Source organism: Phaenicophaeus curvirostris, chromosome 10, assembly GCF_032191515.1.
Source record: "Phaenicophaeus curvirostris isolate KB17595 chromosome 10, BPBGC_Pcur_1.0, whole genome shotgun sequence".
In the NCBI taxonomy this organism is placed as follows: Eukaryota; Metazoa; Chordata; class Aves; order Cuculiformes; family Cuculidae; genus Phaenicophaeus; species Phaenicophaeus curvirostris.
In genome coordinates this window covers 6,906,653-6,926,248 of record NC_091401.1, presented here as the reverse complement: position 1 = coordinate 6,926,248, position 19,596 = coordinate 6,906,653, and the positions used below count along the sequence as shown (strand labels likewise).

The 19,596-nt window shown below is 58.6% G+C and overlaps 1 protein-coding gene across 1 annotated transcript in view; it reads right to left on the bottom strand.

The window, feature by feature from the left end:
• LOC138724734 (IgGFc-binding protein-like) overlaps window positions 1–19,596 on the bottom strand; it is an 83,426-nt gene that overhangs the window by 24,059 nt on the left and 39,771 nt on the right. Inside the window, exons 18-51 of the mRNA XM_069864952.1 lie at window positions 19,402–19,491; window positions 18,889–19,130; window positions 18,510–18,793; window positions 18,131–18,408; window positions 17,274–17,872; window positions 16,348–16,912; window positions 15,997–16,196; window positions 15,508–15,888; window positions 14,859–15,145; window positions 14,129–14,400; window positions 13,437–13,574; window positions 12,556–12,812; window positions 12,368–12,452; window positions 11,846–11,935; window positions 11,333–11,574; window positions 10,954–11,237; window positions 10,575–10,852; window positions 9,718–10,316; window positions 8,792–9,356; window positions 8,441–8,640; window positions 7,952–8,332; window positions 7,303–7,589; window positions 6,573–6,844; window positions 5,881–6,018; window positions 5,000–5,256; window positions 4,812–4,896; window positions 4,290–4,379; window positions 3,777–4,018; window positions 3,398–3,681; window positions 3,019–3,296; window positions 2,162–2,760; window positions 1,236–1,800; window positions 885–1,084; window positions 485–776 (exon numbers count right to left, since the gene is read on the bottom strand). Coding sequence (XP_069721053.1) covers window positions 485–776; window positions 885–1,084; window positions 1,236–1,800; window positions 2,162–2,760; window positions 3,019–3,296; window positions 3,398–3,681; window positions 3,777–4,018; window positions 4,290–4,379; window positions 4,812–4,896; window positions 5,000–5,256; window positions 5,881–6,018; window positions 6,573–6,844; window positions 7,303–7,589; window positions 7,952–8,332; window positions 8,441–8,640; window positions 8,792–9,356; window positions 9,718–10,316; window positions 10,575–10,852; window positions 10,954–11,237; window positions 11,333–11,574; window positions 11,846–11,935; window positions 12,368–12,452; window positions 12,556–12,812; window positions 13,437–13,574; window positions 14,129–14,400; window positions 14,859–15,145; window positions 15,508–15,888; window positions 15,997–16,196; window positions 16,348–16,912; window positions 17,274–17,872; window positions 18,131–18,408; window positions 18,510–18,793; window positions 18,889–19,130; window positions 19,402–19,491 — 9,906 coding nt within the window. The remainder of the gene's footprint in view (window positions 1–484; window positions 777–884; window positions 1,085–1,235; window positions 1,801–2,161; window positions 2,761–3,018; window positions 3,297–3,397; window positions 3,682–3,776; window positions 4,019–4,289; window positions 4,380–4,811; window positions 4,897–4,999; window positions 5,257–5,880; window positions 6,019–6,572; window positions 6,845–7,302; window positions 7,590–7,951; window positions 8,333–8,440; window positions 8,641–8,791; window positions 9,357–9,717; window positions 10,317–10,574; window positions 10,853–10,953; window positions 11,238–11,332; window positions 11,575–11,845; window positions 11,936–12,367; window positions 12,453–12,555; window positions 12,813–13,436; window positions 13,575–14,128; window positions 14,401–14,858; window positions 15,146–15,507; window positions 15,889–15,996; window positions 16,197–16,347; window positions 16,913–17,273; window positions 17,873–18,130; window positions 18,409–18,509; window positions 18,794–18,888; window positions 19,131–19,401; window positions 19,492–19,596) is intronic.

The following is a 19,596-nucleotide window of genomic DNA, read 5'->3' as shown; positions in this document are numbered from 1 at the left end:
AGAAGCAGGCAGGGTGGCCAGAACACCGTTGATCTGAGTGAGGGAGAGAGAGGGAGACAGAAGCATAAGGAGATGCCCTCCACTGAGAGGTCACTGCTCTTCACTGCAATGGTGCCAAGGCCCAGTGTGCCAGAAGCACCGATGGCACGAGAAACCCTGCCCAGGCCTACGAGAACAGCAGCTGCTCTACACACGGCACACCGAGAGCTCGGGGCAACGAGCCGAAGATCTGTTGCTGTGCAAGCAGCCGTATCCGCCCCACTCAGAGCCTCGCCGTGCTCTTCTGTGAGCACACCAGCAGGCTCAGGGAACATCAGGCTCCTCTCAGAGAAAAAGCAGTACTTAATGGAGCCCAGGGCATCCGCTATTCCCAGGTGTAAAAATGAGGGGCTTACATAGACTGCCTTCTTCTGGCGCAGTGCAATGTGGAGGCCTTCCATGGACAGCGCCACAGAGTCCAGAGCTGTCCAGCTGCGGCTGCCACGATGTTTGTTGCGAGTGGTGACACTGAAGCCAACGGAAGAGTTGTCACAGCCCGTCACCACCGTGTAGTTGCAGGAGCCCTGGAAGTGATGCAGCTTCCCATCGAAGGTGCTGTAGTGCGGGTCGCCGTAGATGTGGCAGAAAGCAGTGCTGGCTGGGTAACAGCCCCTGTGGCCATTCTGGATCTTGCAGACCTCATCCTCAGCGCAGGACATCGCAGAGCAAACCATGTGGCCGTTGGCTTCACACCGGCACCGGCGAGTGCAGGTCTCGCTCACAAAGGACTCGCCTTCCTGCAGGCAGAGAAACAGCGAGCGTCAGTGCCTGCCTCCGCAGGCCAGAAAGCAGAGGCAAGGGATTGCTCTGGGAAGGGTGCAAGCCAGCGCAGGGTTTCCACTCACGCTGTAGTAGTTGTCTTCAAAGAGGCAGCCACAGTGGGCCTCGGGCACACAGGTGTCTCCGCTGAGGAGGAAGCCAGAGATACATGCACAGCCCTCCACACAGGGCTTGGAGCAGTTCTGCGGGGCTTGTGGGTCAACACAGGTGGCAGGACAGCCGGTCATGCAAGGGTCATAGGAGCTGTTGGCGGGGCACAGCAGGGCTGCAATGGGAAGGGGACGGTTAGGAGCAGCAAGCCTTCAGGGAAGGATGAACTTCTGGGAAGGGCAAGACCAGAGACTTGCTTTAGCTAGGGGTTCTGGACACCGGGTGCGGTCCATTTCCCTTCTGCCAACAGCAAGGCAGGTACTCACGGCAGAAGGTGGCATTCCTCCAGGGCAGGAGAGTCACACCGGCTGCCTGGCATGCGTCAGCGTAGGCCTCCAGAGCAGCACACAGGACCTCCTGGCTACCGTCGAGGGCACAAAGGTCGTAGGAGCAGGTCTCAAAGTAGCTCTGGGGGTTGATCACGCCGTGGCACCTCTCAAAAGAGCCAGGCCTGGCGGTCAGCCTGCCACAGAACTGCTCCGATTGGTAGAGCGTCTCCTCTTCTGCAGTGCAGGGTGGGGACGGCACGGGGACTCCGCAAGAGGAGTCGTTGTCTGGGACCTGCCAGCTCTGCCCCAGCTCATTGGTGTTTGCAGCTTGCTGCCCGTTGGGCATCAGGTAATCGTCTTCTCTCCGGTTGTTGAAGTTCCCGCACATGCCGCAGGTCAGGTTGAAGTAGGTGGTGGGCACCGTCACCTCCACCGAGTGGTCAGTGTCATAGGACACTCTCAGGTTGAAGTCTGTATCCAGGACAATGTAGCGGCCGCTCCTTCTCACCGTGATGGCACCTCCTGCTGCGCTCACCGGCAAGGTCTGGCGCACATTGTTCACCTAGGGCAGACACACCGCAATGGGCCCTGGAGCTTTCCCTGGCCCCAGGGGAAACAGCTGCCAGGCCAGGCATGACCAACCCGTGCCCGTGACGCCCTCGTGCAGAGACACCCCTGTGGCTTGCAGAGCGGTGCCTGTGCTCTGCGCTCTGCAGGGGCTTCTGTTCAACACGGGCCACATTGCCCGTAGATCGCTTCCTGCTTCAACCCACCCAGAAAAGAAAAACAAAGCAACCCAGCGGCTTCAGGGAAACCCACCCGGGCCTGGGACAACGGAGATGTCCGGTCCTCGCCAGGCCCTGCCACGGAAAGGCAGCCCTGCCCTGCAGCCGTGCCACGCTCGTGCCAGCCCCGCTGCCTACCAGCACTTGGCTCGTCTCCTTCTTGACAATGGCGATGCGCTGTCCGTAGACATCAACCAGGACTTCGCGCACGTAGGACACTCTGGTGTTCCCCCGATGCTCGTTCCTGGCCTCCACATTGAAGTAGGGCAGGGAGGTGGTGTTGGAGCAGAGTTTGGCCAGGGTGTAGGTGCAGTTGCCCATGAAGCTGTGCGTCACCTTGTCAAAGGTGATGTAGTGGGGGTCACTGTGGACGTGGCAGATGCCGTAGGATTCTTTGAGGCACTGAGGTTTCCCATCCTGCACCCCGCAGTACTGGCCCGCAGGGCACGAGGCACTGGAGCATTGGAGTTTGCTTCCGCGCGCGGGACACGTGCACTTTGAGGAGCAGGTGTTGTCTGTCCAGAACTCCGAGCCCACGGGGTAGTGCTGCCCGTCGTGCCAGCACCCGCAGTGCTGGCTGGGCACGCATCGGTCATTGTAGAGCAGGTACCCGCTGTCGCACACACAGCCCTCCACGCACGGCAGCTGGCAGGTAGCGGGAGCCGCCGGGTCAGCACAGGTGGCAGGGCAGGCTGCAGCGCAGGGCTCGTAGTGACTGTGGGCCGGACAGGTGATGGCTACCAAGACAGAAGACATGGGCGTTACTTGAAGAAGATAACACTTCTTCGTGCTATGTTTTCTCTCGATTTTCTCTGTGGTCTGCTTGGCTCCAGGGGTATTCTAAGCCAGACCTGATCAGCTGAAACAGCAGAAAACGGTGCCTCTGCTACTGACAACTACCACGCCACGTCATAAAAACATTTCTTATTCCCCACCCCTCTCTTTCATTCCTTTTCTGTGTTTTCCTGAGAGTAATGATCCGTGGCACCACTTACGGCAGAAGGTTGTGTTCCTCCACGCAGGGATCTTGACACCAAGCGACTGGCAGGCGTCTGCATAGGACTGCAAGCTCTTGCACAGGGCCTCTTGGTCCAGCCCCAGCTCACACAGGTCGTAAAGGCAGGTCTCAAAGTAACTGCTGGGGCTCAGCACAGCGTGGCACACGTGAAGCGGGCCACTGGGGCTAGTGAGGAGCCCACAGAAGAGGCTGCTGGCAATGACTTGCGTGTCTGTCTCATTGCAGGCTGGGGTGGGGAGTGGTCCGGCTGAGCAGCTGTGGAAAGGCAGGGAGAAGGGCCCCGAGGTCATCTTCTGCCCGTACCCTCCTCACCAGTCACCCAACTTGTCCCCAACCTGCTGGGAGGCCACACACACCTGCTGTCGTTGGACACCTGCCAGCTGTTGCCCAGGCTGGTGGAGTCTGGCTCCAGCACCCCTTCCGGGTTCAGGAAGTCATCTGCTGCAATCCCGTTGTAGTTCCCACACATGCCACAAACCTTCTGCCCAAAAGTGCTTGGCAGCGTCACCTCGACCCGATGGTTCCCATCAAACTTCACTCTCAAGCCAAAGTCTGTCGTGACCACGGTGTAGAATCCGCTGGACGAGACGTGCACACCCGCGGATGGTGAGCAGGGCAGGATCTCTGCCACTCCGTTGACCTGGAAGGACAGGAACCGAGACGGGGTTGGAGCAACTCACTTGGCACAGGTCTCTCCTCTTGTACAGCCCCTCTGCCTCGGCCCCTTTCGCTCACCGTCACCGCTCTGCTCTTCCCCAGCCTTATCTGCTGGCCGGCCACGTTGACATCCACGTACTGGACATATGACACGCGAGTGTTGCCTCCCCTGTGCTCATTGGCCGCCTCCACGTTGAAGAAGGGCAGCGAGCTGTTGCTCTCACACAGCTTGGAGAGGGTGTAGGTGCAGGTGCCCATGAAGTGGTGCAGCTGCTTGTCGAATGTGTGGTAGTGAGGGTCTCCTTCCACCACACAGGTCCCTGGCAGTGGACAGAGCAGAGGAAAAGCTCAGCTCAGCACCTCCTGCTGCCTCTTCTCCCCAGCCCACCTTGCACACAGCAGAACATCAGCCCCATGACCTGTCTACCGCTTTTACCAAGAGACAGAGGAGACGTATGAAAAGACAGGATTATTGTTTCCAGGCATCACGTTCAATCCTCCTCTGACCTCGAAACGCCACAAGCGCAGGCGCCCCACCCAGACCCTCAGGACGGGAACAACACACAATATGTGTCTCAACAGCAGCAGTACCTGAGGTCGTCTCAGGTGTTGGCGTTGGCGTTGGTGTTGATGGCGTGTGTGTTGGCTCCATCGTGGTGTCTGGTGGTGGGGAAGGTGGTACTATGGAGAGACAGAGACAGAGGAGGTCAGTGTCAAAACGGGAGTATTGTTGCAGGCAGCTGGTCCACCCTTCCCAAACACCCCAACACCGTGACAAGAGAAGCCGAGGGCAGCAATTGCAGAGCGTCATCTCAGAAAGAGCCCTGCCACTCAAGGGCGCTGTCGCCAGCATAGCCGGGTGATAAACAGAGGTTAGGCACTTCGGCAGCTAAGCCCAACGTCTTGGCTGCGAGCCTTGTAATCCATGAACAAAACGGTGACTGCAGGCAGTGCCAGCGCTCCAGTCTCCCTCAGGAAAGCCTGCTTGGGCCCAGGCCGCAACACCGGCCTACACGGTGCTACAAAGGCAACCTGTGCTCCTGCCTGCAGCACAGCCTGCCATCTCAGCTGGTGACATCTCTCAAGATGCCCTTCCCAAGCCCAGCCTTGTACCTGCACAGGATCCCTTTTTGATGGACAGATCATCCAATGCTACGTTGCTCCGCAAGTCTTCACCCCATTCTCCCTCCAGGACAATCTAAGGCAAAGGACGGTTCCCAGCATTAGTTCCGGTCACGTGTGTGAACTGCCATTTGAAAACACGGTTCATCTCAGAGAGCAGTGAGAGCCTCTGCCCTTACCTGCAATTTTCCTGTGCTGTGCACTGGGATCTCTCCCAAGAGCCATCTGTCCCCCTGGTTCCCAACGCTGCTCCAGACCGGCACTAGGTCATCGCCCTTAAGCACGTAGACTCGCAGGGCCATTGTTTCAGACGTTCCGTACATGTGATACCAGAATCGGAAGCAGTGCAGTCCTTCTGAGTCACACAGCGGACTGAGCAGATGAGCCACAAAGCCGGGGTAGGTGTTGTTCCCTCCCAGGTAGATGTAGTAGCCGTCTGAAACAGAGCGTGAGCCACGCCGTCACAAACCATGAAATCCAGACAAAGCAGCCAGGGAAAACGCAAACACAGTCCTGGGAGCATCCCCTCCTGCGGTTCAAGGCAGGCAAGAGGAGGGGAGAGCAACCACAGGCCCTTCCCTAAGCCACCACCCCGCACTGCACTCAGGCCAGCTGTGATCTGTGCTTTCTGGGCCATGGCAGCTACGTGGCTTGGATCAGGCCACGGCACCACCTCCAAGGCATCGCCACGGTCCTCGCATAGCTCTGCAGCGTTGGGGCCCACTCATCATTGATTTCAGGAGAAGCCAGTGTCTCCTAAAAGAGAGGGCTGTTCCTACTCCCCTGAGACAGCCACAACATCAAGCTTTGCATTACCTTCCCCCTTGTTGCCCGGCAGGCCCTTGTGGGCCCTCAAGGTACCACAGAGCGATTGCCAGGGCCAGACACCTTGCTAAAGGAAGGCTGCGGCTCTGGGGCAGACTGCCACGAACAGCTGTGGATCAAGGCCAGGAAACACACTGGCTCTATTTGCTGATAAAAGAGGCCTGTTGCCTGTTGCCTTCTTCCCAGGGACAGCCCTCTGCCTGAAGGACCACTGCGTATTGGTTGCTGTTCCTACCTCCTGTTGTGTGGTCGGAGGAGGGGCCGGTGTTTTGCGTGGGCGTTGGACCCTTGTGCCTTATCCAGTCAATGCTGCTGTAATCTGCCTGGACCCACTCACAGAAGTCGTCGTCGAACGTGCAGTCAAAATTGCAGTCTATTGTGGGAGCCCAGTATGGTACAGAAAAGAAAGCAGAATTTCAAGAATGAGGGTGGGGTCACGTGTTCCACATGTGCACAGGGATCACCTGCATCCCTGGCGTGCACATGGCCACGTGAGGATGACCAACCTTGCAGAAGGCCACGAGCCCTGTGCCTAGCACAGCAAGGAAAAAACACAGGTGGGAGAAAACAGTACCTGGACTTGGCCCGGGCGTTGGTGGAGTTGTTGTATATGGAGGCTGCGTTGAGTTGGTTGGCAAGGAGGTCGGGGTTGGAGGATCTGCCACATCTACAGTGAAAGAGATGTGGAGAAGATGTGTTTTGTAACTGGGATTTCACTCCAAGCGTGGATGTTACACCCTTCCCAAACACCCATACACCACAGCAAAAGGAGCAAGGGACGGGAAACCTGTGGTATCCCAGCCACAGAGAGTCTCTTTGCCCAGAGGCTGGCCCACTGGAGCGTTTAGGTGACACACAGAGAAACCTCCAGCACAGCTGCCCCATTCCTTCAACGTGGGCCACAAAGAAGATGAGCAGCACGCTTACCACAGACAGTGCCAGCACTCCAGTCTTCCAGAGCAACGCCGGCCTCAGCACAGGCTGTGGCGTAGGCTGCCAGGTCATTGCAGAGATACTCCCTGCTGCCACCCGTGGCACACTGATCATAGACACAGCTCTCAAAGTATGTGTTGGGCGGCAGAACCGCATGGCATGGCTGGAACGGGCCCCCGAGCTGCGTGAGGTTTGCACACTGCTTGTTAGCTGCCTCCTCCTCGGTGGGGGAGCAGGACACAGGCGGGATGATGGCTGGGTCACACCTACAAAGCAGACAGATAGCCCTGAGCTCTCAGCAGGCTCTGGACCCCAGCCACATCAGCTCCTGATCTGCAGTGCGTGGAGCGGGGTGGCAGAGCCATAGACACAGGTCACCGAGGACACCAGTGCAGCGTGTCTGTGGGGAGAGAGCACTGTGCACCCTGACTGCATGGAGAGGTCTGGACACTGCCAGAAGCGAGCCAGCCTTGAGGGGAGAGGGGAACGGCCACACGTCTGGCACCCACTTGCAGACAGGACATCCCACTGGTGGGTGGTGAGACGCGAGGATGACGTGTCTGCTGCTGCTGTGAAGCCTCTACATGTTCTCACGCTCATTCTCACACTGCCTGCCTCCTCTCCCTTGCCCCCTGCCTGCTATTCCCAACCCTCCCTCCCTTCTGCCCTCACAGCTCTCCCCTCCACACTTCCCGTTGTCCAACGTGAGGAAAGAAGGACTCACAGCCACTCATCATCCGGCACCATCCAGCTGGCTCCAAAGTCGTTGAAGTCGGGCACAACAGCTCCATCGGGCCGCATGAAGTCATCGTGCTGGTTCCCAGTGTACGTCCCACACAGCCCACACAGCTTGCCTTTGTGCTTCTCTGACACTTTCACTAGGAGCTCATGGTCCCCGTTGAACTGCAGCTGCAGGCCCAGCTTGGTAGAAACCCGCACGGAGGAGCCGCTCAGGGAAACGGTCACACCGGGGACAGGAGAAGCAGGCAGGGTGGCCAGAACACCGTTGATCTGAGTGAGGGAGAGAGAGGGAGACAGAAGCATAAGGAGATGCCCTCCACTGAGAGGTCACTGCTCTTCACTGCAATGGTGCCAAGGCCCAGTGTGCCAGAAGCACCGATGGCACGAGAAACCCTGCCCAGGCCTACGAGAACAGCAGCTGCTCTACACACGGCACACCGAGAGCTCGGGGCAACGAGCCGAAGATCTGTTGCTGTGCAAGCAGCCGTATCCGCCCCACTCAGAGCCTCGCCGTGCTCTTCTGTGAGCACACCAGCAGGCTCAGGGAACATCAGGCTCCTCTCAGAGAAAAAGCAGTACTTAATGGAGCCCAGGGCATCCGCTATTCCCAGGTGTAAAAATGAGGGGCTTACATAGACTGCCTTCTTCTGGCGCAGTGCAATGTGGAGGCCTTCCATGGACAGCGCCACAGAGTCCAGAGCTGTCCAGCTGCGGCTGCCACGATGTTTGTTGCGAGTGGTGACACTGAAGCCAACGGAAGAGTTGTCACAGCCCGTCACCACCGTGTAGTTGCAGGAGCCCTGGAAGTGATGCAGCTTCCCATCGAAGGTGCTGTAGTGCGGGTCGCCGTAGATGTGGCAGAAAGCAGTGCTGGCTGGGTAACAGCCCCTGTGGCCATTCTGGATCTTGCAGACCTCATCCTCAGCGCAGGACATCGCAGAGCAAACCATGTGGCCGTTGGCTTCACACCGGCACCGGCGAGTGCAGGTCTCGCTCACAAAGGACTCGCCTTCCTGCAGGCAGAGAAACAGCGAGCGTCAGTGCCTGCCTCCGCAGGCCAGAAAGCAGAGGCAAGGGATTGCTCTGGGAAGGGTGCAAGCCAGCGCAGGGTTTCCACTCACGCTGTAGTAGTTGTCTTCAAAGAGGCAGCCACAGTGGGCCTCGGGCACACAGGTGTCTCCGCTGAGGAGGAAGCCAGAGATACATGCACAGCCCTCCACACAGGGCTTGGAGCAGTTCTGCGGGGCTTGTGGGTCAACACAGGTGGCAGGACAGCCGGTCATGCAAGGGTCATAGGAGCTGTTGGCGGGGCACAGCAGGGCTGCAATGGGAAGGGGACGGTTAGGAGCAGCAAGCCTTCAGGGAAGGATGAACTTCTGGGAAGGGCAAGACCAGAGACTTGCTTTAGCTAGGGGTTCTGGACACCGGGTGCGGTCCATTTCCCTTCTGCCAACAGCAAGGCAGGTACTCACGGCAGAAGGTGGCATTCCTCCAGGGCAGGAGAGTCACACCGGCTGCCTGGCATGCGTCAGCGTAGGCCTCCAGAGCAGCACACAGGACCTCCTGGCTACCGTCGAGGGCACAAAGGTCGTAGGAGCAGGTCTCAAAGTAGCTCTGGGGGTTGATCACGCCGTGGCACCTCTCAAAAGAGCCAGGCCTGGCGGTCAGCCTGCCACAGAACTGCTCCGATTGGTAGAGCGTCTCCTCTTCTGCAGTGCAGGGTGGGGACGGCACGGGGACTCCGCAAGAGGAGTCGTTGTCTGGGACCTGCCAGCTCTGCCCCAGCTCATTGGTGTTTGCAGCTTGCTGCCCGTTGGGCATCAGGTAATCGTCTTCTCTCCGGTTGTTGAAGTTCCCGCACATGCCGCAGGTCAGGTTGAAGTAGGTGGTGGGCACCGTCACCTCCACCGAGTGGTCAGTGTCATAGGACACTCTCAGGTTGAAGTCTGTATCCAGGACAATGTAGCGGCCGCTCCTTCTCACCGTGATGGCACCTCCTGCTGCGCTCACCGGCAAGGTCTGGCGCACATTGTTCACCTAGGGCAGACACACCGCAATGGGCCCTGGAGCTTTCCCTGGCCCCAGGGGAAACAGCTGCCAGGCCAGGCATGACCAACCCGTGCCCGTGACGCCCTCGTGCAGAGACACCCCTGTGGCTTGCAGAGCGGTGCCTGTGCTCTGCGCTCTGCAGGGGCTTCTGTTCAACACGGGCCACATTGCCCGTAGATCGCTTCCTGCTTCAACCCACCCAGAAAAGAAAAACAAAGCAACCCAGCGGCTTCAGGGAAACCCACCCGGGCCTGGGACAACGGAGATGTCCGGTCCTCGCCAGGCCCTGCCACGGAAAGGCAGCCCTGCCCTGCAGCCGTGCCACGCTCGTGCCAGCCCCGCTGCCTACCAGCACTTGGCTCGTCTCCTTCTTGACAATGGCGATGCGCTGTCCGTAGACATCAACCAGGACTTCGCGCACGTAGGACACTCTGGTGTTCCCCCGATGCTCGTTCCTGGCCTCCACATTGAAGTAGGGCAGGGAGGTGGTGTTGGAGCAGAGTTTGGCCAGGGTGTAGGCGCAGTTGCCCATGAAGCTGTGCGTCACCTTGTCAAAGGTGATGTAGTGGGGGTCACTGTGGACGTGGCAGATGCCGTAGGATTCTTTGAGGCACTGAGGTTTCCCATCCTGCACCCCGCAGTACTGGCCCGCAGGGCACGAGGCACTGGAGCATTGGAGTTTGCTTCCGCGCGCGGGACACGTGCACTTTGAGGAGCAGGTGTTGTCTGTCCAGAACTCCGAGCCCACGGGGTAGTGCTGCCCGTCGTGCCAGCACCCGCAGTGCTGGCTGGGCACGCATCGGTCATTGTAGAGCAGGTACCCGCTGTCGCACACACAGCCCTCCACGCACGGCAGCTGGCAGGTAGCGGGAGCCGCCGGGTCAGCACAGGTGGCAGGGCAGGCTGCAGCGCAGGGCTCGTAGTGACTGTGGGCCGGACAGGTGATGGCTACCAAGACAGAAGACATGGGCGTTACTTGAAGAAGATAACACTTCTTCGTGCTATGTTTTCTCTCGATTTTCTCTGTGGTCTGCTTGGCTCCAGGGGTATTCTAAGCCAGACCTGATCAGCTGAAACAGCAGAAAACGGTGCCTCTGCTACTGACAACTACCACGCCACGTCATAAAAACATTTCTTATTCCCCACCCCTCTCTTTCATTCCTTTTCTGTGTTTTCCTGAGAGTAATGATCCGTGGCACCACTTACGGCAGAAGGTTGTGTTCCTCCACGCAGGGATCTTGACACCAAGCGACTGGCAGGCGTCTGCATAGGACTGCAAGCTCTTGCACAGGGCCTCTTGGTCCAGCCCCAGCTCACACAGGTCGTAAAGGCAGGTCTCAAAGTAACTGCTGGGGCTCAGCACAGCGTGGCACACGTGAAGCGGGCCACTGGGGCTAGTGAGGAGCCCACAGAAGAGGCTGCTGGCAATGACTTGCGTGTCTGTCTCATTGCAGGCTGGGGTGGGGAGTGGTCCGGCTGAGCAGCTGTGGAAAGGCAGGGAGAAGGGCCCCGAGGTCATCTTCTGCCCGTACCCTCCTCACCAGTCGCCCAACTCGTCCCCAACCTGCTGGGAGGCCACACACACCTGCTGTCGTTGGACACCTGCCAGCTGTTGCCCAGGCTGGTGGAGTCTGGCTCCAGCACCCCTTCCGGGTTCAGGAAGTCATCTGCTGCAATCCCATTGTAGTTCCCACACATGCCACAAACCTTCTGCCCAAAAGTGCTTGGCAGCGTCACCTCGACCCGATGGTTCCCATCAAACTTCACTCTCAAGCCAAAGTCTGTCGTGACCACGGTGTAGAATCCGCTGGACGAGACGTGCACACCCGCGGATGGTGAGCAGGGCAGGATCTCTGCCACTCCGTTGACCTGGAAGGACAGGAACCGAGACGGGGTTGGAGCAACTCATTTGGCACAGGTCCCTCCTCTTGTACAGCCCCTCTGCCTCGGCCCCTTTCGCTCACCATCACCGCTCTGCTCTTCCCCAGCCTTATCTGCTGGCCGGCCACGTTGACATCCACGTACTGGACATATGACACGCGAGTGTTGCCTCCCCTGTGCTCATTGGCCGCCTCCACGTTGAAGAAGGGCAGTGAGCTGTTGCTCTCACACAGCTTGGAGAGGGTGTAGGTGCAGGTGCCCATGAAGTGGTGCAGCTGCTTGTCGAATGTGTGGTAGTGAGGGTCTCCTTCCACCACACAGGTCCCTGGCAGTGGACAGAGCAGAGGAAAAGCTCAGCTCAGCACCTCCTGCTGCCTCTTCTCCCCAGCCCACCTTGCACACAGCAGAACATCAGCCCCATGACCTGTCTACCGCTTTTACCAAGAGACAGAGGAGACGTATGAAAAGACAGGATTATTGTTTCCAGGCATCACGTTCAATCCTCCTCTGACCCCGAAATGCCACAAGCGCAGGTGCCCCACCCAGACCCTCAGGACGGGAACAACACACAATGTGTGTCTCAACAGCAGCAGTACCTGAGGTCGTCTCAGGTGTTGGCGTTGGCGTTGGTGTTGATGGCGTGTGTGTTGGCTCCATCGTGGTGTCTGGTGGTGGGGAAGGTGGTACTATGGAGAGACAGAGACAGAGGAGGTCAGTGTCAAAACGGGAGTATTGTTGCAGGTAGCTGGTCCACCCTTCCCAAACACCCCAACACCGTGACAAGAGAAGCCGAGGGCAGCAATTGCAGAGCGTCATCTCAGAAAGAGCCCTGCCACTCAAGGGCGCTGTCGCCAGCATAGCCGGGTGATAAACAGAGGTTAGGCACTTCGGCAGCTAAGCCCAACATCTTGGCTGCGAGCCTTGTAATCCATGAACAAAACGGTGACTGCAGGCAGTGCCAGCGCTCCAGTCTCCCTCAGGAAAGCCTGCTTGGGCCCAGGCCGCATCACCGGCCTACACGGTGCTACAAAGGCAACCTGTGCTCCTGCCTGCAGCACAGCCTGCCATCTCAGCTGGTGACATCTCTCAAGATGCCCTTCCCAAGCCCAGCCTTGTACCTGCACAGGATCCCTTTTTGATGGACAGATCATCCAATGCTACGTTGCTCCGCAAGTCTTCACCCCATTCTCCCTCCAGGACAATCTAAGGCAAAGGACGGTTCCCAGCATTAGTTCCGGTCACGTGTGTGAACTGCCATTTGAAAACACGGTTCATCTCAGAGAGCAGTGAGAGCCTCTGCCCTTACCTGCAATTTTCCTGTGCTGTGCACTGGGATCTCTCCCAAGAGCCATCTGTCCCCCTGGTTCCCAACGCTGCTCCAGACCGGCACTAGGTCATCGCCCTTAAGCACGTAGACTCGCAGGGCCATTGTTTCAGACGTTCCGTACATGTGATACCAGAATCGGAAGCAGTGCAGTCCTTCTGAGTCACACAGCGGACTGAGCAGATGAGCCACAAAGCCGGGGTAGGTGTTGTTCCCTCCCAGGTAGATGTAGTAGCCGTCTGAAACAGAGCGTGAGCCACGCTGTCACAAACCATGAAATCCAGACAAAGCAGCCAGGGAAAACGCAAACACAGTCCTGGGAGCATCCCCTCCTGCGGTTCAAGGCAGGCAAGAGGAGGGGAGAGCAACCACAGGCCCTTCCCTAAGCCACCACCCCGCACAGCACTCAGGCCAGCTGTGATCTGTGCTTTCTGGGCCATGGCAGCTACATGGCTTGGATCAGGCCACGGCACCACCTCCAAGGCATTGCCACGGTCCTCGCATAGCTCTGCAGCGTTGGGGCCCACTCATCATTGATTTCAGGAGAAGCCAGTGTCTCCTAAAAGAGAGGGCTGTTCCTACTCCCCTGAGACAGCCACAACATCAAGCTTTGCATTACCTTCCCCCTTGTTGCCCGGCAGGCCCTTGTGGGCCCTCAAGGTACCACAGAGCGATTGCCAGGGCCAGACACCTTGCTAAAGGAAGGCTGCGGCTCTGGGGCAGACTGCCACGAACAGCTGTGGATCAAGGCCAGGAAACACACTGGCTCTATTTGCTGATAAAAGAGGCCTGTTGCCTGTTGCCTTCTTCCCAGGGACAGCCCTCTGCCTGAAGGACCACTGCGTATTGGTTGCTGTTCCTACCTCCTGTTGTGTGGTCGGAGGAGGGGCCGGTGTTTTGCGTGGGCGTTGGACCCTTGTGCCTTATCCAGTCAATGCTGCTGTAATCTGCCTGGACCCACTCACAGAAGTCGTCGTCGAACGTGCAGTCAAAATTGCAGTCTATTGTGGGAGCCCAGTATGGTACAGAAAAGAAAGCAGAATTTCAAGAATGAGGGTGGGGTCACGTGTTCCACATGTGCACAGGGATCACCTGCATCCCTGGCGTGCACATGGCCACGTGAGGATGACCAACCTTGCAGAAGGCCACGAGCCCTGTGCCTAGCACAGCAAGGAAAAAACACAGGTGGGAGAAAACAGTACCTGGACTTGGCCCGGGCGTTGGTGGAGTTGTTGTATATGGAGGCTGCGTTGAGTTGGTTGGCAAGGAGGTCGGGGTTGGAGGATCTGCCACATCTACAGTGAAAGAGATGTGGAGAAGATGTGTTTTGTAACTGGGATTTCACTCCAAGCGTGGATGTTACACCCTTCCCAAACACCCATACACCACAGCAAAAGGAGCAAGGGACGGGAAACCTGTGGTATCCCAGCCACAGAGAGTCTCTTTGCCCAGAGGCTGGCCCACTGGAGCGTTTAGGTGACACACAGAGAAACCTCCAGCACAGCTGCCCCATTCCTTCAACGTGGGCCACAAAGAAGATGAGCAGCACGCTTACCACAGACAGTGCCAGCACTCCAGTCTTCCAGAGCAACGCCGGCCTCAGCACAGGCTGTGGCGTAGGCTGCCAGGTCATTGCAGAGATACTCCCTGCTGCCACCCGTGGCACACTGATCATAGACACAGCTCTCAAAGTATGTGTTGGGCGGCAGAACCGCATGGCATGGCTGGAACGGGCCCCCGAGCTGCGTGAGGTTTGCACACTGCTTGTTAGCTGCCTCCTCCTCGGTGGGGGAGCAGGACACAGGCGGGATGATGGCTGGGTCACACCTACAAAGCAGACAGATAGCCCTGAGCTCTCAGCAGGCTCTGGACCCCAGCCACATCAGCTCCTGATCTGCAGTGCGTGGAGCGGGGTGGCAGAGCCATAGACACAGGTCACCGAGGACACCAGTGCAGCGTGTCTGTGGGGAGAGAGCACTGTGCACCCTGACTGCATGGAGAGGTCTGGACACTGCCAGAAGCGAGCCAGCCTTGAGGGGAGAGGGGAACGGCCACACGTCTGGCACCCACTTGCAGACAGGACATCCCACTGGTGGGTGGTGAGACGCGAGGATGACGTGTCTGCTGCTGCTGTGAAGCCTCTACATGTTCTCACGCTCATTCTCACACTGCCTGCCTCCTCTCCCTTGCCCCCTGCCTGCTATTCCCAACCCTCCCTCCCTTCTGCCCTCACAGCTCTCCCCTCCACACTTCCCGTTGTCCAACGTGAGGAAAGAAGGACTCACAGCCACTCATCATCCGGCACCATCCAGCTGGCTCCAAAGTCGTTGAAGTCGGGCACAACAGCTCCATCGGGCCGCATGAAGTCATCGTGCTGGTTCCCAGTGTACGTCCCACACAGCCCACACAGCTTGCCTTTGTGCTTCTCTGACACTTTCACTAGGAGCTCATGGTCCCCGTTGAACTGCAGCTGCAGGCCCAGCTTGGTAGAAACCCGCACGGAGGAGCCGCTCAGGGAAACGGTCACACCGGGGACAGGAGAAGCAGGCAGGGTGGCCAGAACACCGTTGATCTGAGTGAGGGAGAGAGAGGGAGACAGAAGCATAAGGAGATGCCCTCCACTGAGAGGTCACTGCTCTTCACTGCAATGGTGCCAAGGCCCAGTGTGCCAGAAGCACCGATGGCACGAGAAACCCTGCCCAGGCCTACGAGAACAGCAGCTGCTCTACACACGGCACACCGAGAGCTCGGGGCAACGAGCCGAAGATCTGTTGCTGTGCAAGCAGCCGTATCCGCCCCACTCAGAGCCTCGCCGTGCTCTTCTGTGAGCACACCAGCAGGCTCAGGGAACATCAGGCTCCTCTCAGAGAAAAAGCAGTACTTAATGGAGCCCAGGGCATCCGCTATTCCCAGGTGTAAAAATGAGGGGCTTACATAGACTGCCTTCTTCTGGCGCAGTGCAATGTGGAGGCCTTCCATGGACAGCGCCACAGAGTCCAGAGCTGTCCAGCTGCGGCTGCCACGATGTTTGTTGCGAGTGGTGACACTGAAGCCAACGGAAGAGTTGTCACAGCCCGTCACCACCGTGTAGTTGCAGGAGCCCTGGAAGTGATGCAGCTTCCCATCGAAGGTGCTGTAGTGCGGGTCGCCGTAGATGTGGCAGAAAGCAGTGCTGGCTGGGTAACAGCCCCTGTGGCCATTCTGGATCTTGCAGACCTCATCCTCAGCGCAGGACATCGCAGAGCAAACCATGTGGCCGTTGGCTTCACACCGGCACCGGCGAGTGCAGGTCTCGCTCACAAAGGACTCGCCTTCCTGCAGGCAGAGAAACAGCGAGCGTCAGTGCCTGCCTCCGCAGGCCAGAAAGCAGAGGCAAGGGATTGCTCTGGGAAGGGTGCAAGCCAGCGCAGGGTTTCCACTCACGCTGTAGTAGTTGTCTTCAAAGAGGCAGCCACAGTGGGCCTCGGGCACACAGGTGTCTCCGCTGAGGAGGAAGCCAGAGATACATGCACAGCCCTCCACACAGGGCTTGGAGCAGTTCTGCGGGGCTTGTGGGTCAACACAGGTGGCAGGACAGCCGGTCATGCAAGGGTCATAGGAGCTGTTGGCGGGGCACAGCAGGGCTGCAATGGGAAGGGGACGGTTAGGAGCAGCAAGCCTTCAGGGAAGGATGAACTTCTGGGAAGGGCAAGACCAGAGACTTGCTTTAGCTAGGGGTTCTGGACACCGGGTGCGGTCCATTTCCCTTCTGCCAACAGCAAGGCAGGTACTCACGGCAGAAGGTGGCATTCCTCCAGGGCAGGAGAGTCACACCGGCTGCCTGGCATGCGTCAGCGTAGGCCTCCAGAGCAGCACACAGGACCTCCTGGCTACCGTCGAGGGCACAAAGGTCGTAGGAGCAGGTCTCAAAGTAGCTCTGGGGGTTGATCACGCCGTGGCACCTCTCAAAAGAGCCAGGCCTGGCGGTCAGCCTGCCACAGAACTGCTCCGATTGGTAGAGCGTCTCCTCTTCTGCAGTGCAGGGTGGGGACGGCACGGGGACTCCGCAAGAGGAGTCGTTGTCTGGGACCTGCCAGCTCTGCCCCAGCTCATTGGTGTTTGCAGCTTGCTGCCCGTTGGGCATCAGGTAATCGTCTTCTCTCCGGTTGTTGAAGTTCCCGCACATGCCGCAGGTCAGGTTGAAGTAGGTGGTGGGCACCGTCACCTCCACCGAGTGGTCAGTGTCATAGGACACTCTCAGGTTGAAGTCTGTATCCAGGACAATGTAGCGGCCGCTCCTTCTCACCGTGATGGCACCTCCTGCTGCGCTCACCGGCAAGGTCTGGCGCACATTGTTCACCTAGGGCAGACACACCGCAATGGGCCCTGGAGCTTTCCCTGGCCCCAGGGGAAACAGCTGCCAGGCCAGGCATGACCAACCCGTGCCCGTGACGCCCTCGTGCAGAGACACCCCTGTGGCTTGCAGAGCGGTGCCTGTGCTCTGCGCTCTGCAGGGGCTTCTGTTCAACACGGGCCACATTGCCCGTAGATCGCTTCCTGCTTCAACCCACCCAGAAAAGAAAAACAAAGCAACCCAGCGGCTTCAGGGAAACCCACCCGGGCCTGGGACAACGGAGATGTCCGGTCCTCGCCAGGCCCTGCCACGGAAAGGCAGCCCTGCCCTGCAGCCGTGCCACGCTCGTGCCAGCCCCGCTGCCTACCAGCACTTGGCTCGTCTCCTTCTTGACAATGGCGATGCGCTGTCCGTAGACATCAACCAGGACTTCGCGCACGTAGGACACTCTGGTGTTCCCCCGATGCTCGTTCCTGGCCTCCACATTGAAGTAGGGCAGGGAGGTGGTGTTGGAGCAGAGTTTGGCCAGGGTGTAGGCGCAGTTGCCCATGAAGCTGTGCGTCACCTTGTCAAAGGTGATGTAGTGGGGGTCACTGTGGACGTGGCAGATGCCGTAGGATTCTTTGAGGCACTGAGGTTTCCCATCCTGCACCCCGCAGTACTGGCCCGCAGGGCACGAGGCACTGGAGCATTGGAGTTTGCTTCCGCGCGCGGGACACGTGCACTTTGAGGAGCAGGTGTTGTCTGTCCAGAACTCCGAGCCCACGGGGTAGTGCTGCCCGTCGTGCCAGCACCCGCAGTGCTGGCTGGGCACGCATCGGTCATTGTAGAGCAGGTACCCGCTGTCGCACACACAGCCCTCCACGCACGGCAGCTGGCAGGTAGCGGGAGCCGCCGGGTCAGCACAGGTGGCAGGGCAGGCTGCAGCGCAGGGCTCGTAGTGACTGTGGGCCGGACAGGTGATGGCTACCAAGACAGAAGACATGGGCGTTACTTGAAGAAGATAACACTTCTTCGTGCTATGTTTTCTCTCGATTTTCTCTGTGGTCTGCTTGGCTCCAGGGGTATTCTAAGCCAGACCTGATCAGCTGAAACAGCAGAAAACGGTGCCTCTGCTACTGACAACTACCACGCCACGTCATAAAAACATTTCTTATTCCCCACCCCTCTCTTTCATTCCTTTTCTGTGTTTTCCTGAGAGTAATGATCCGTGGCACCACTTACGGCAGAAGGTTGTGTTCCTCCACGCAGGGATCTTGACACCAAGCGACTGGCAGGCGTCTGCATAGGACTGCAAGCTCTTGCACAGGGCCTCTTGGTCCAGCCCCAGCTCACACAGGTCGTAAAGGCAGGTCTCAAAGTAACTGCTGGGGCTCAGCACAGCGTGGCACACGTGAAGCGGGCCACTGGGGCTAGTGAGGAGCCCACAGAAGAGGCTGCTGGCAATGACTTGCGTGTCTGTCTCATTGCAGGCTGGGGTGGGGAGTGGTCCGGCTGAGCAGCTGTGGAAAGGCAGGGAGAAGGGCCCCGAGGTCATCTTCTGCCCGTACCCTCCTCACCAGTCGCCCAACTCGTCCCCAACCTGCTGGGAGGCCACACACACCTGCTGTCGTTGGACACCTGCCAGCTGTTGCCCAGGCTGGTGGAGTCTGGCTCCAGCACCCCTTCCGGGTTCAGGAAGTCATCTGCTGCAATCCCGTTGTAGTTCCCACACATGCCACAAACCTTCTGCCCAAAAGTGCTTGGCAGCGTCACCTCGACCCGATGGTTCCCATCAAACTTCACTCTCAAGCCAAAGTCTGTCGTGACCACGGTGTAGAATCCGCTGGACGAGACGTGCACACCCGCGGATGGTGAGCAGGGCAGGATCTCTGCCACTCCGTTGACCTGGAAGGACAGGAACCGAGACGGGGTTGGAGCAACTCACTTGGCACAGGTCTCTCCTCTTGTACAGCCCCTCTGCCTCGGCCCCTTTCGCTCACCGTCACCGCTCTGCTCTTCCCCAGCCTTATCTGCTGGCCGGCCACGTTGACATCCACGTACTGGACATACGACACGCGAGTGTTGCCTCCCCTGTGCTCATTGGCCGCCTCCACGTTGAAGAAGGGCAGCGAGCTGTTGCTCTCACACAGCTTGGAGAGGGTGTAGGTGCAGGTGCCCATGAAGTGGTGCAGCTGCTTGTCGAATGTGTGGTAGTGAGGGTCTCCTTCCACCACACAGGTCCCTGGCAGTGGACAGAGCAGAGGAAAAGCTCAGCTCAGCACCTCCTGCTGCCTCTTCTCCCCAGCCCACCTTGCACACAGCAGAACATCAGCCCCATGACCTGTCTACCGCTTTTACCAAGAGACAGAGGAGACGTATGAAAAGACAGGATTATTGTTTCCAGGCATCACGTTCAATCCTCCTCTGACCCCGAAATGCCACAAGCGCAGGTGCCCCACCCAGACCCTCAGGACGGGAACAACACACAATATGTGTTTCAACAGCAGCAGTACCTGAGGTCGTCTCAGGTGTTGGCGTTGGCGTTGGTGTTGATGGCGTGTGTGTTGGCTCCATCGTGGTGTCTGGTGGTGGGGAAGGTGGTACTATGGAGAGACAGAGACAGAGGAGGTCAGTGTCAAAACGGGAGTATTGTTGCAGGCAGCTGGTCCACCCTTCCCAAACACCCCAACACCGTGACAAGAGAAGCC